The sequence below is a fragment of the Solanum dulcamara genome, chromosome 2 (assembly GCF_947179165.1).
Source record: "Solanum dulcamara chromosome 2, daSolDulc1.2, whole genome shotgun sequence".
In the NCBI taxonomy this organism is placed as follows: Eukaryota; Viridiplantae; Streptophyta; class Magnoliopsida; order Solanales; family Solanaceae; genus Solanum; species Solanum dulcamara.
The window spans coordinates 71,546,662-71,562,025 of record NC_077238.1 but is presented as its reverse complement, the minus strand read 5'-3'; the positions used below and the strand labels follow the sequence as shown (position 1 = coordinate 71,562,025).

General features: G+C 29.1%; 1 protein-coding gene across 1 annotated transcript; it reads right to left on the bottom strand.

The window, feature by feature from the left end:
- Positions 1 to 13,368: 13,368 nt before the first annotated feature.
- Positions 13,369 to 14,278, bottom strand: LOC129876690 (auxin-responsive protein SAUR28-like). Its single transcript, XM_055952180.1, has one exon. The coding sequence runs from the start codon at positions 14,069 to 14,071 to the stop codon at positions 13,568 to 13,570; it is 504 nt and encodes a 167-aa protein (XP_055808155.1). The 5' UTR covers positions 14,072 to 14,278; the 3' UTR covers positions 13,369 to 13,567.
- Positions 14,279 to 15,364: the final 1,086 nt, after the last annotated feature.

The following is a 15,364-nucleotide window of genomic DNA, read 5'->3' as shown; positions in this document are numbered from 1 at the left end:
TTGTTCTTGCGCTATTTCTCAAAGAAAAATCATGTAACAAATGAGGAACAAAAGGTGAAATTCTAGAAAATTTCAATTTTGGCACCAGGTGATGACCACAAAGGCCATGACGGGCTATGGTCCTCACTATGCTTCGTGATGTGCCACCGTGGGAGTGATTCAGAAACTAAAATTATGTAGGGTTAGGTTCACGACAAGGACCACGGGCCGTGGTGCCCTCCGTGGTGACCATTCCTAGAAACCCAAAGAAATCATTTCCAAGGCCAGGACTACGTTTGACCACCATGGGCAATTTTGACTTTTATCTACCGTGGTTGTCACCCCCTGCAGGTCTCCTTTCAGGATCCTTACCACGATCCTCACCACAGGTCATGATGACCTTCACGGACCGTCTTGGTCTCCGTGAAGAAAGTCCTGAAGATTTTCCTTTTCTCAAAGTCCAAAGTATTCATCAGATCACCATCAGGGACGGTGGTGAATTACACGGACCATGGTGAGTCCTCCGTGAGCCCAGTTTTTAAGTGAGGTTATTTTAGTCTTTTCCTTATACCTCAATAATGAATGTGGATGATTTTAGAGACTAAGTTCCTACCTATTAACTACACTAAAGTATTTTAACCCTCTCATTCTCTCCATAACCTCTAAATCACAAAACCTTCTCTCTCAAGTCTTCTCTCTAAGGTCTTCTTCTTCCACAAATAATTCAAGAGAATTTCTTCAAGGTCAAGCCTCCATTCTTTTCAATTAAGGACTCATCAAGGTCAATGTATGTGGGACTTCATCCATGGATATCTTTCACCCATAGAATTCCAAAGATTTCTTCTCAATTTTCTTGTGATTTCTTCAATTAGAAGCCCTAATTTCATGATTTGCATTGGATCTTCTCAATTATGATATATTTTAATGTAATTAGTCTAATTATGCATAATTCACATCATATTGCATGATTTCAAGTTGAATTCCAATGATCCATGCTATATGCTAGTTTCAAGTATGATTTATGAGATATGATCATGATTTTCAAGCTATATTCTATGAAAGCTTTATGTATGAATTAAAGATGCTTTATGTAAAGAAGTTTATGAATGATGATTCTATGATGTTTCAAGTAAAGTTAAAGATAGGTAAAGCTAAGTCCCTAAAGATGTTTATGATCAAAGATATGCAATGATGGAAGACATACATTCACATTGCATGATTTATATGATAGATGAGTTAATCCTATACTTTTACTATAATGATGTTAAATGAGTTATTCTTATGATGTTTTATAAATATGGATTGATATTAGTTATTATCTTTCCCTATAATGTCTATGATCATATTTTATGAGTTTCGTTGGGATATTGACTAAGCAACGAGAGGACTTTTAGGTGAGGTTCGATCCGATAACGCAGTTAGTTGCCCAAGAAAATTCTAGTAGCAACCTTTAGTCTCAAACTACATTGCCCGCTTAGGTTTATATATGTCAATATGGCGAAGCTAGTGGATCTACATAGCCAGTTAAAGAGTTATTAATAGAGTATGCCCTAGTAAGGTAGACTTTCCTATCTCAATACAGGAGTCATCGAATTTCATGTATTAGCTCGCATGATTTTATATGTCAGGTCCTATACCACACAGTTTCAGTTGAGTTATGAGTTCTTATGATGATCATAAGATTCTTTTGATGCATTAACCAATAAGATAAATTTTTTAATGTTTTCATGACTTTATTCATGTTTTAAAGATATTGGTCTTGCATCCCATGATTCATATTGATTATATCCTATGTTTATTGTTCATGCATATTCTCACATACTTAGTGCATTTCATGTACTAACACAAACTTTTTACATGGATTGTATCATAATGTAGGGATCGGCGATCACATTCATCCTCATTTCGCTTGTGACTAGAGTTTTGCTATTAGCTCCTTACTTTGGTGAGTCCTCACAGTTTGAGGACATGACACTTATATCTTATCTTGATAGTTGTTACTTCATTCTCTTATGTTGTCTATACGGGTGAGCTAGGAGCTTGTGTTATGGCCCCTTCAAGTTATTAGAGGCATGTTAGATAGAAAGAGTCTATGTTACCGTTTTCTCGTTTAGACTTATGTTCTATTTGAGATTTTGCTTCTGTATCTTGATTTAATTTTATTGCTTGAATTTTCTTATGTATGCTCATGAATGTTATGCTATAAGGCTCGGTTGGAGTCCTCCAAGATTCTAGTCGTCGTGTTACGACTAGGTCCTAGGTCGGATCGTGATAAATCAGTCCCAAACTTAAAGGGATTTTCAAATTAATAATCAATTACATTTGTAACTGTTACCCCCTTAATTTGAATCAAGGTAGCTCTTTTATCTTATTTTCTTATTAGAAATACAAAATGGGTTGGATTCGGGTCGGGTCACACATGAGCCATGACCCAAAATTCTTACACCATTCTTTTGGAGATCATGACCCAAAATTCACATATGAGCCATGACCCAAAATTCTTACACCATTCTTTTGGATATCATGTGTAAAGAATAATTTAGTGAAATGTGTTTCATTCTATCTCCTTTTATGAAACTTTCTTTTAATTGAGTTATGCATGCAACATTGTCTTGAAATAGGACCGTGGGTACCTTGATATCACACTTTAGGTCACATCTTTCTTTGATGAAATGTATCATTAATCACAACTATACATATTCTCTACTTCATTAATAGTTATTATCTCAACATGATTTGAAGAAGTAGCAACAATTGATTGCTTCATAAATTGCCATAATATAGCAATACCTCCATATGTAAACAGATAGCCTATTTGAGATCGGACTTAACGTGGAGCAGATAAATAACCTGCATCTGCATAATTAACAAAATCTGGACTATCTTTATTAGTATAAAACAGACTCATATCAACAATCCCTTTTAGATATCGCAATATCTGTTTAACTCCATTCTAATGTCTCTGTTTAGGGGGGAAACTATATCTTGCTAACATATTAACAGAAAATGTTATGTCAGGTTTTCTAGCGTTAAAAAGATACACAAGTGCACCAATTGCACTAATATATTGTACTTCAAGACCAAGAGGTTCTTCATTCTCTTCTTGAGGTCAAAATAACTCTTTACTCACTTCAAGTAATTGAACAATCATTGGAGTACTTAATGGATGTATTTTGTCTAAGTAAAATTATTTTAAAATTTTCTCAGTATATGCAAATTGATGGATGAATGCCTCATCTGCTAAATGTTTAATTTACAGACCAATACAAAACTTTGTCTTTCCAAGATCTTTCATTTCAAATTCTTTTTTTAAATACTCAATTTCCTTTTGGACTTCTTCTGAAGTTCCAATGAGATTTATGTCATCAACATAAATAGCAAATATAACAAACTTTGATGTTGTTTTCTTAATAAAAATACTATAAAGAAGAAAAGAAAGAAGAGGAAAGAAGACGGGAGGGAGGACAAGAAGAAGACGGATTCTTTATTTTTCTCACTATGATTCTTTGAAGATATTAAAATTTATCTTACCTCAAGTAAGCCTTAGAGATCAGCCAAGCTCCATTAATTAAAAACAAAACTCAGCTAACAATAACCAGGTAATGGGGAGGAGGAATATTGATATACACATTATAGTGTGGATATATATTATCTGTACATATTTATACATCTTTTATATATATATATATATATATATATATATATATATATATATATATATATATATATATATATATATATATACTGAATAATGTATATACACTCTATTACACTTTTGCTACACACTCCTCCACTCACAAAGGATCTCTTAGTTAATTTCACTATTTGTGGCGTAAAGGGTGTTCTCATAGTTCTATGTATATACTAGGTATGTCACATGTATATCATTATAGAGAGTTTCAAATATATACAATAAAGTAATTAGTTTATAACAATTAGTGACATATTTTTATTTACATGAAAAATAGCCAAAAGCCATAGAAAGTATTAGGGGTGTAAATGGACCGGGTTGGTTCGGATTTTTTACAAACCAAACCAAACTATTTGTGTCGGGTTATTAAATCTATAAACCAAACCAAACCAATAAAAGTCGGGTTTTTTTATATCAATTTTTCTCGAGTTTTTCGAGTTTTTTCGGATTTTTTTGAGTTTCTCGGATTTTTCATAGTATCTAATAAAAAGCACAGAGCAGTGCTTCTTAAAAAGAGTTATAGTACAAAATATCAACATATAAGATGGAGGCAGAACACTGTTTGAAGTTTTAACTTTATAATATAACTTTATAAGATGGGTTTTTTTGTATATTATTTAGATGGACTTCTCAAGTCCAAATCTAAATGTAAGAAATAAAAAAAAAATATGAAAAATTTTTAAAAAATATTTATAAATTACATTTTAATAAATATTTTCATGTATAACATAATTTAAAAGTAGTATATCTATAATCGGGTCGGTTTGGGTTCGGTTTGACTTTTTTTAGTTAAAACCAAACCAATCCTATAATGGTCGGGTTTTTTTTCCAAACACCAAACCAAGTCAAACCAAACCACTAGTCGGGTTTTTTTCCGGTTTGGTGCGGTTTGTCGGTTTGCCTTGTACAGCCCTAGAAAGTATACATTGATCATATAATATAACTTACCAAAAGTCACCAAAAGTATACACTGACTATATAATATATCTTACCTATACATGAGTTATATACTAACTATACATTATGGTATACTCAAAAAGTTGAATATAGCTTAACTATATACGAAATATACACTGACTATTCAATCTCGATTAACTCAAAATCACTTTTAAACAGTCCCAAATTTTAGATATGAAATTCTCTTGATGTTTCGAGTCTTTTGATATATAATTCATTCAAAACGATTCACGTTTGTGGTACGTCGAATAAAATCAGCCTTTCTTCAATATCCATTCAATAATAGTTTAAAAGGTACATATTTATTTAGTTTAAATTTTGTAGCTTAATTCCTTCGACGTATATGGCAACGTCTGCGGATTGTGATACATCCAAGAGTATGTTTCTTAACCATGTGTTACATATAAAGCTAAACAGTGAAAAATAAAAGTCGTTACATATTCTAAAAGAACAAGCGTCACATAACAAATACACATAAAATACATATGACCTAGCTTGCAAATAATTTTTTTTTTTTAAAAAAAACTTTTACCTAGAAATACAAAACTAGGAACAAAAATACTCGATTTAGTGGAATAACCTATTTTTCAAAAAGTAACAATATTTTTAACAAAATTTATAATTGGTATACAAAAAAATATACAATTATATATGTTGTTATATGTGTGTATTTTATATGTCGTTTTTATGTATTTTATATGTCGAATATATGTGGCTAGCTATATATCCACTAATATATTGAACATACGAATAACATTCCTTCGACATACAAAGTACATACGGCTTATTATTTTCTTCTTCTTTGAGTTCCAATATGAAATTTCAATCAAAATCAAGTCTAATCTTCATCAAACTATCTCAAAATTGACATATAAACTTTAAAGGTATTCCTAATCGTTTGCAATAATACTCAATCCAAACAAATATTGATTTTGCATAACTCAAATTCGAATGCAAAGTTTTTAAATGAGAGAGAGTGAGTGAGTGTGTGTGTGAGAGAGAAAGATTGGAGCCTAACATTGGAAAGATTTAAGCCTAATCTCTGAAATTTCATACTCACTTAGTGATGTACACTTCTAATTTTACATGGTGATTAAAAATTATTAATATATTAAAAAAATTTACTTATTGCTCTTTATTTATATCAATGCAATATACATAGAGTATAGAAATAGGTAGTATTGAGAATTGTTTACGTTCAAAAGGTCATATTAATTGTAGGGGTAAAATAGGAAAAAATTAATTATTTTTATCTTTATTCAGTAAGTGATCAAGTAATATGAGACAAACATTTTTAATAAAATGCATATCTAATATGGGATGGAGGTAGTATTATTTTATTGTAATTAATATAAAGTACTGTTATATTTTATAATCAAGTACTCGTTTGGTTGGAAATAAATTATTCCAAAATTAGTTATCCTAAAATTAACTATTCTGGGATAACTTGTCTCACTATATATATGGGATAATTTATCTCATTACTATGATATAAATAATAGGATAAATTATTCCAAACTTGACAACCAAACAAAATATCAAAATTTTATTTCTGAATTATTTTTTTATCCAAAATTATTTATTCTTATCTTTTGCACCAAACCGACCCCTAAAGAGTTAGATTTAGAACTTAAAAATAAGTAGCATGAGGGACAGAAAGTCTGCGAAATTGTTCTAATCAATTAAAGACTTTGTAAGGCTAAAGAGGATAGGCAAGCTAGTATACGGAATTTAAGGGGAAAAAATTAGAATCTAAAATAGATATTTATATGATTACTTTTAAAGAATACTTTTCTTATAAAATGCCTTAAACAAATATAAAAGCTTTCTTAATATCCTTCTCATATACTTTTAAACTAATATTATAAGTTCATATATATATATATATATATAATAGTAATCATATCATTAATTTTCATTTAGATAATGATTAAAAAGAATTTCTAATAAAAGAGAAAATATATTTCTTTCTTAATTTTTTTTAAACTGTAGTAGAATAAACATTTGCTAGTATAATTCTTATTGTCGATGATATTTCAATTTTCAGGTTATAAGTATATCAAATTTGATATTGAGAGTTTACATGAGTTATAAATATTTAATTATGAATTCAATTATTATTATAAATTAATTTAAAATTATTATAAAAATCAATAAACTTCAAATTACAAATTTGCCTCCATCAACATCATAATTGTGTTTATATATATATATATATATATACACACACTTGAGGAGCACTTAGTAATTGCATGGAAGATTCCTCTCCAACAAGCATGACCCAGCATGCTGTATGGAGTTACAGCTATTTAAAACAAAGAATATAGATTAAGGCAAAATTATGATATCATTAATTAATTAAATTAAATGGAGAACAGCTAACAACCTTTTTTTTTAACGACTAACAATAACAAACATATCTGAATAATCTCACAAATAAAATTTGAGAAAGATAAATTATACGTAGACTTACGTTTAATATTATCAAAGTAAAATGGAACCTCAAACATATAATTGTTTTGAAATGTGTTTTTTTTAAGAAAAAATGTTTTATTTTAAAAATTACTAAACCATTAACGAAATCCCAATAACCAAGAATTTTGAATACCTATGACTTTATTTCTCCTCTTTAAAGAAGTTTAAGCCCCTATTCAATTGTTCTATTTGGGACGAAAATAAAAAAATATGTCTTTTGCGGAAATAATCGGTCGAAAGCATGGGATTGGCCTTCCCTTTCTTTACGTCATTCACCACCCTGTCCTATCCACTCTCCCCAAATCTCAACATGCTTATTATGATAAGTATTTTTCTTCTTACCACCAAATATTTGGTATTTCTATTGATGCTCCACTTAATTTAAATTTATATCATTCAAGATTCTTTTAGGAAAAATTATAAGAATATACATTTTAAGATACATATTAACAACATATAAACATACTTCTTTTTATTTACAAAACTAAGTTTTTAATTACATACATAAAAATAAAATAATTTTTTGAATTTATTTATATATTTTATTATGGGCAGTTTTTTGTTCCTTATTTATTGATAATGTCCCGATTTTTAAGAAATTGATTATTCTTGTCTTTTGGCTTCTCAATCAGAAATATATTTTCATACGTTTCTCTCTCTATTTAATTGTATATACAATAATATCAACCAATGAACGTATCAGTCAATCAAATCTTTTACCTTGTTATTTTTCTATCTCTTTCCACTACAATTAACGTTGCCTTATTTACCTCTATTTAATCATATCTTTTACTTTTGTAAACAAATATCTCTCTCTCTCTCTCTCTAGGTTTTTTCGATAATTTTAAGGTGAAAAAATTGATTCTTCATTGTTGAGTTATTCAAGTTATCACCATTCTAATTTCTAAGTGAAATATTTATGCCTTTATTGGTTGTATCAAATTGGTGTTATTGGTAGACATAATGGTTTTGAAATTTGAGTTTGTAAAAAAAAAAATTCTTCTTTTGATATACAACCTGATTTGTTTTAATCAATTGTTTATATTGATTTTTCGCTATGTAAGTTGGTATAAAACTTTGGTTATTAATTTGGTATATATTGTACTTTTTTGGTGTGTAAGTTGGTATAAAACTTGGGAAAATGAGCTAAATGAGACTTTTGAGAGTGAATGAAGAATAGGGGATTTCTATTTTCTTTTTCTTTTCTTTTGTTATAAACATTTAATTAGGGGTTAATTATAAAGAAGTGGGGTTGATTTAAAATATTTGTAAACTTAGGATAAAAATTTAAAAGATCAAAAACACAATCCCAAAAAGTCTCCTCTTTCATATTTCAAAATTCAAAATTTCTTATTCCCTCCATCTCTTTTTTTTACTAATCTCTCTTTTTCTTCTTTTCTTGTTCCTTTTCCCTTTCATCTTCTTCTTCCTTAACTTCTTTGCCTTTTTTCTTCTCCGTTTTTTCTTTCTTTTCAATTTTTTTGTGTTTTCATCTTCTTCTTCTTCGGATGTTGTTATCCTCATTTTTTTTCACTCCAATTTGATTGTGAAAATTATAAAAAAAAATAAAATGATATGTTGTTTATATAAACAGGAGTCGTTCAAGCAACCAAAAATTGTTTAAACAATCCTAAGTTGTTTAGTTCAAAAACCAGAAGTTGTTTAAACAACCAAAAATTGTTTAAACAACCAGAAGTTGTTTAGTTCAAACAACCAGAAGATATTTAAACAATCCTAAGTTGTTTAGGTGTTTTTTATGATTCTTTAGTTAAAACAATGAGAATATTTTAAATATCAGCTAGTTGTTTGGAGAGATATGAAAATATTTGCTAATTGTTTTGGAGATCGAGATATGAAAACATTTGTTAGTTGTTTAGACAAATGTTTAAACATTTGTCAGTTGTTTGGAGGTGATGATGACGTGGAGGAGGGGAGGTTGGGGAGGATGAGGCTGAGGGGTGGATGAGGGCAGGGAAAAAAAGAGAGGGGGTCTTTTGTAAATTAAAAAAACTTGTGGGTTCTTAAATTTTGTGTCATTATCACTAATTAAAGAAGAGTCCTTTTTACTTCATTTTTAAGACTTGTGTCCTATTTTTTTTATTTACACTCTCAAAATTCTCTTTTAATTTAATCCCGCATAAAACTTTGATTACTAAGTTGGTATAAGAATCAATATTCATATACCAATATTTTGCTGTGTAAGTTGGTACAAAACTTTGGTTACTAATTTAGTATATATTGTGCTTCTTCTTTTTACTGTCATTTGGTTGAGTTGTTGATAGTCTTATTATTTTTTTTTGGTTTACAACCTGATTGTTATATAGTGATAAATGTGCTTGTTTATATAAATTTGATCTTCCTCCACCAAATCATTTGGAGGATTGTTGATTATTTCAGCTCCTTCGTTTTCTTCAATGTAATCATCTACAATGGGATCCATACTAGTCAAGCATATTGCATTGGAAGTGACTACTTCTAAAACTGTTGTTTGGGCACCAATTTGATATTCAACTGCTTCCATAGCTCTATCGATACATATTACATATAATGGATATTTCGAGAAGAATTTTTTTTTTTATCTAAGTAAACTTGTACATTCATATTGTTATGAATCCTCATCGGTGGGGATTGATCACTCACAACAAATTTGATTATCAACTCAAATATCGTTGTGTCCACACCTAATTGAGAAGCAATAGTGGTAATCAACCCTTCGTATTTGGCGTTTGCATCAAATATTACTCCTTCAATCTTGTAATCTACATATCTATCTGCGTTATTTTTTCAGGTTGATATTACAAATGCACTTTCACCAATTAATATATAATAAAAAAAATCACTAGCTATGTATCATTTAAACCTTAATATAATCAAAAAAATAATTTGGTAATTACAAATGTACTATTGTTTATGATTATGAAATCCACCAACATGTAGACCAAAAAAAATCATGAATTTATCAAATTAAATTCATAATCATTGTAAAGATACATTCACAAATTTATAATTAAAAAAATAATCAAACTTATATCATATAAATCTTAATATAATTAAAAAAAATTATCCTTGAATATACATAAGTATTATTTATACAGTTTAAGGTACATACCAACACGTACACCATGAAATGAACCGTGCATACAACTTTTTTAAATACTTAACCATTATAAATGCATATTCATTAATATATAATCAAAAAAGAAAAAAACACCAAACATATATCATATAAACCTTAATATAATCAAAAAAATTATCAAACTTTTAAGTACATATGCATTGTTTTAACCGTTGACGAAATATATAAAGTCCTACACCAAAAAAAATCATGCATTTACAGATCACGATTTATTCACAAAACATGAAAAACATAATATAGACCAAACATTAATAAATAAAAAAAAAGCTTAATGTTGATCGCTTGAATATCACAAAATGTATATGTATGCTTTGACAACAACAACAACCCAGTGAAATCTCACAACATGGGGTCTGAGGAGGGTAGAATGTACGCAGACCTTAACATATGCCGTTATCAAACAAACAATATACCAACTGAAAATTCTTTATTATAAAGAAACTAAATCAAGAAATATAACTAAAAAAAATACTCCAAAACTATCACTAATCGAAACAAATACCATAATTCATACCTGTTACATCCCATCTTCCGTCGTAATGAATTAAAATTGAAAAATTGTTCATATCTTCCGTTGAATTGATTTTCAGAGAGAATGTAGAGAGTTTGATTTTGGTTAGAATACCCTCTTTTTAGTTTATGGGAGAGAAATAATTAAAATGCTTGAGATAATTGTGGAAAGTAAATAACGAGAGGAATTTAAGGGATTAGGATATCATTAACTACCAAAAAACGTGGGCTCTAAAAAAAATTTCATATTTTTTTATTTTATTTCCCTGTTTGTAAAAAAACTATTGCTATGTTGGGGAAAACTAAAACTATTGTTATATAGTGGTAATTTAGGTGCTTATTTTGTATAGTTAAGTTCTTTACCCATTCTTTTAAGATGAAAGCATTTTTTAACAAGATTTTTTTTTCTTCATTTATTAAGGTCAATATTGAAGTCTCATATGGTTGATTAATGAGATAAGTGATTTTCTTATAACATAGTTAAACCCAAGTGTCATATTTTTATATGGTATCACAACATGACCCAATCTCACCCGATGTTGGATCTCCAAATTAAATTTTTCCACTCATCACATGTTCAACCTTGGACGTGAAGTGAGGTGTTGAAAAATGAAAAAATCTCACATCGTTGGTTACGTTATAAGGTTTGAACAATCCACTCTTTAAACTAGTTTTTAAGGTTGAATCAAACGAAAGTGTCATATTTTTATGATTGAACTCGAGATCTCTAATTAAAGTTGAAAGAATGTGATGGACATCCCATTTTACAAATGTAGTTTGTACTATTCTGACTTGTACCATAAAGTTGTCTTGAACAAAAGGAGGCAAGAGAATTAGGCATCAAATTGTTTTATAAAGCAAAGGTTAAAGTACAGAAAAGTATTTCCAACAAATGGATAATTATGACCAGACAAACGTTATGGAATCTCATGAAATACTTGAGCTTGTAATAGAAATTTCAACTGAAAAAAGAAACAACGCATGTGGTGTCTTTTTTTGTACATGAAAACATAAATATCTTTTTATTTTATTTTTTACTTTTCATTTGCAAGTGCGGTTTGGCATTAGCTGTCAGTTTTTACTCTATTTTCCCAAGTAAACTGCAAAGTACTCTTAAAAGGACAAGGTAGAGTAATATTCAAATATTAATTGGAGTATTTTCTAATTTCAACTTAGTAATTAATAGGGTCGGGCGGATAGAATAGGTGACTTTTAGTAACATTGAACCTTTTCTTAATTTACTACTCTTCCCATCTATTTTTACTTATTTGTTACAAGTAAAATAGATATTTTTGTTTAATTTTAAAAATTAAGAGATAATTTATATATATTTTATTCTTATTATGGTCAAGTATTATACCTTTTTTGTCTTTAAGTTATTTATCGTAATTTTTAAAATTAGTGAAATTATTTGTTCATGTATTTTTTTTAAAAAAATTATTTGATATCTGATATTCATATTGGAATTCGATTATTTTACATTTGAATCACTTAGGACCTCATTCGAGGGAGGGAGGAAGTGCTCCCTATCTAGAAATTTTTACACACAAATTTCAAATTCAAAATCTCTGATCAAGAAAGAAACAGCTTCATCCCATTCTTAATGGTTCGTTTAGGTATTACTTCCAAGTAAAATGGACGGGGAAATAACATGTTAACAACTAATTGGATTGTTCATAATAACCAAAATTTGAACTTATACACATTGAATGAAATGTGAATACATTTTGGTAATCATGATTGAATTTTGATATATTAGGAGCATTTTTTTCAGGAAAGAAAATAAAATTTTGAAGTCTATATACCTCACATTTTTTTATTTGAATTTTTTTTTTAAAAAAAAGGTTGGGAATTTCAATTTGGACTTGTAAATGAAAATGAATGAGTCGAGATAAAATTGGATAACCTAAAATTTATCTTTATTTTGTATCAAACAAACAAGAGGTATCAAGTATGAACTCTAGTACAGATCAAACTCCTCCTCTATATTCTTTTTAATTATTTTTTTTTTGGAAGTAGCATCATTTAAAATCATAATGAAAAAGTTTGCTAACCTTTTTTTATTTGGTACTCTTTTCCCTTATGCATAATTCAAGATAAAAAAAAATGAGAGCAAAAACAATCCTGGGAAAACAACCCAAATATTCACTAAAACAATGATTAGTTATAATAAATAAGTATACTACATAAATAAATTATTCATAAAAGTGATTCTTTTACGTAAGGAAAATTTCATTAACTGATTTTTAACATGATTATGAAACTAATTTCAGTAAACCCCTCAAGTATGTTTCACGGAGGATAGAGTGTATGCGAATTTTTAGGCCTAACAAAGCAAGTGTAAATGTACAAGAAAGAAATAAGAACACAATGAGATAATCGAAATACAATAAACAAATATCAAAATTAAAAACTACAGTAATCAGTATTTGGACTAAGCAAAAAAGACTTGAGCATAAATAATTTTCAAATTTCCAAAGTCAATTACTAGAATATTTCATTAATTTTCAAGGTATTTTTTCATAATCATCATAGTAATAATAATAACAATAATCATCATAATCAGCTTGTCACCCCTCATAGTGTAGGGGTAAAAAAGGAAGAAAAATTCACCATCATCTCTTTGGAACCCAGTAAACCTTCATAAAACCAAATTTCTGGGTTCACAAATGGTTCAAAAATTAGAAGACAAAAAAAAATTAAAATGCTTCCTAGAAATCTCCACAATTTCAAAGGTTAGGTCAAAGGTAATAAAAAATAAAACCCCTCAAACCTAAATCTTCCTCCTTGAAAAGCGAGCCGTATGAAATCGGGTCGGGTCAAACCCTAGCATTCTGAAGTAGAGGAGTAAATCCATGTGAAGCAGCTTCTTTACAAGACTGATCTAAACCAGATTCAGAAATCACCATTAAAATCTCATCCAACCCAAAAACACCGAATCTGTGTTCATCGATTTCAAGAAGCTTCAAGATATCCGAGAAAAACTCAACCTCACATGGCAAAACCAATCCTCCGGTAGGTTGATACCCGAATTCCTCCTCCGCCTTATCAAGTAACGAGATGAATACAGGTAGATTCAGGAATCGGGTCGGTATAACGAACCGGCGGCGCTCATTCTCATGAACGCCCACATAGACCGCTAATGAACCGGAAGGCGTACGGCGGTTCGAATTAGTTTGTGCCGGTTCATCGGAATCGGAAGAGGAGTAAGAGAGAACGGAACGAGGACGAAGGGAGTTGTCCTTCCAACGCTTGACTACTTGTTTGAGCCGGACGATTTTGGTAATCATGTGAACCTTTTTGATGGAGCAAGAAGAAGCCATTGTTGCTTCTCGGGATGTGTGCAAAGTTGATGAGATAGAGAGGGTTTGGTGTTGCTTTGTTAAGGAGATTTTATAGGAAAAAGGACAAGCAGAATGGCAGTTAAAGACTAGAAGAGCGGGCGTGGAGTGGTAGTGGGGTAGGGTATCTCATATCTGAAAGAAAATGTCGAGATAATTATTTTATTGCACTCCTTCAAATGAATTAATAAAATTTAACATTTTTAAATGTTTAGCGCCGTATAAATTCTTTATATTATGATGCAAAATGAGGGGTAAAAATGCAGATAACCCATACTTAAAGAGGCATGCTTGGGTGAACTGCATAATTTTTTTTGTAAGTTTACCTTATTTGGGCAAAAGATCAAATTGTCGCATTTGAAGGTTGATAACTTCAGATATTCACGTCTGAAAGTGTGACTTTATGAAGGCGTTTTCGTCTATGTTTAATATGGCTAACAAAGGTAAACGTTTGGATATTTTTTACTAAGGTGCATATTAAAATTGGTTAAATTTTTAATTATGTGTGTCTGAATCTTTCACGCATGTTTACACATCAATTATACATGAATGAAATATATGTAAAAATAAGTTGATTTTAAAAACATTCCTCTAAAGAAAAAATAATAATTTATTATTCGAATTTTGATAATTCAACACTTAAATATACTCTAAACAAGTTTAAATTTGAAATATAAATTCCATATATTATAAAGAACAAAATGCAATCACCCATTCATAAAAAAAAATAAAAAAATCTAGCAAACTCATTTAACACTATATTTTCAAGTATGCACTTTACTCATGCATACATGACTGAGTTACATGTAAAAATGGATAGACATTTCAAGTATGGGAATCTGGAAGTTTTTGTCAAAAAATAATAATTTTATTTCAAATTTCAACATCCAAATCTAATTCATATAAGCTCAAATGTGAAACATAAGTTTCATATATTATAAAGAGCAAACTTCAATCATTAATTTCTCAATATAATAACAAATCTAATAAAAGCATTTAATACGATTTTAATTTTTTCATATATATTTGTGCTCGATCATACATAACTGAAACACATGCATATTAAAAATTGTTAAAGTTTCAATCATATGTGTTGCAAAAATAGAAAAAGCGAAAAACAAATATATTCTTTCACTTAAAAATTGTCTAATATATATATATATATATATATATATATATATTAAAAGCACGAATATAGATGTTGATCGATTAAAATATCCACTAAAAATTTATTTACTTATTTGTTTTTTTAAGTTAAAATTTCCTCCATCTAAA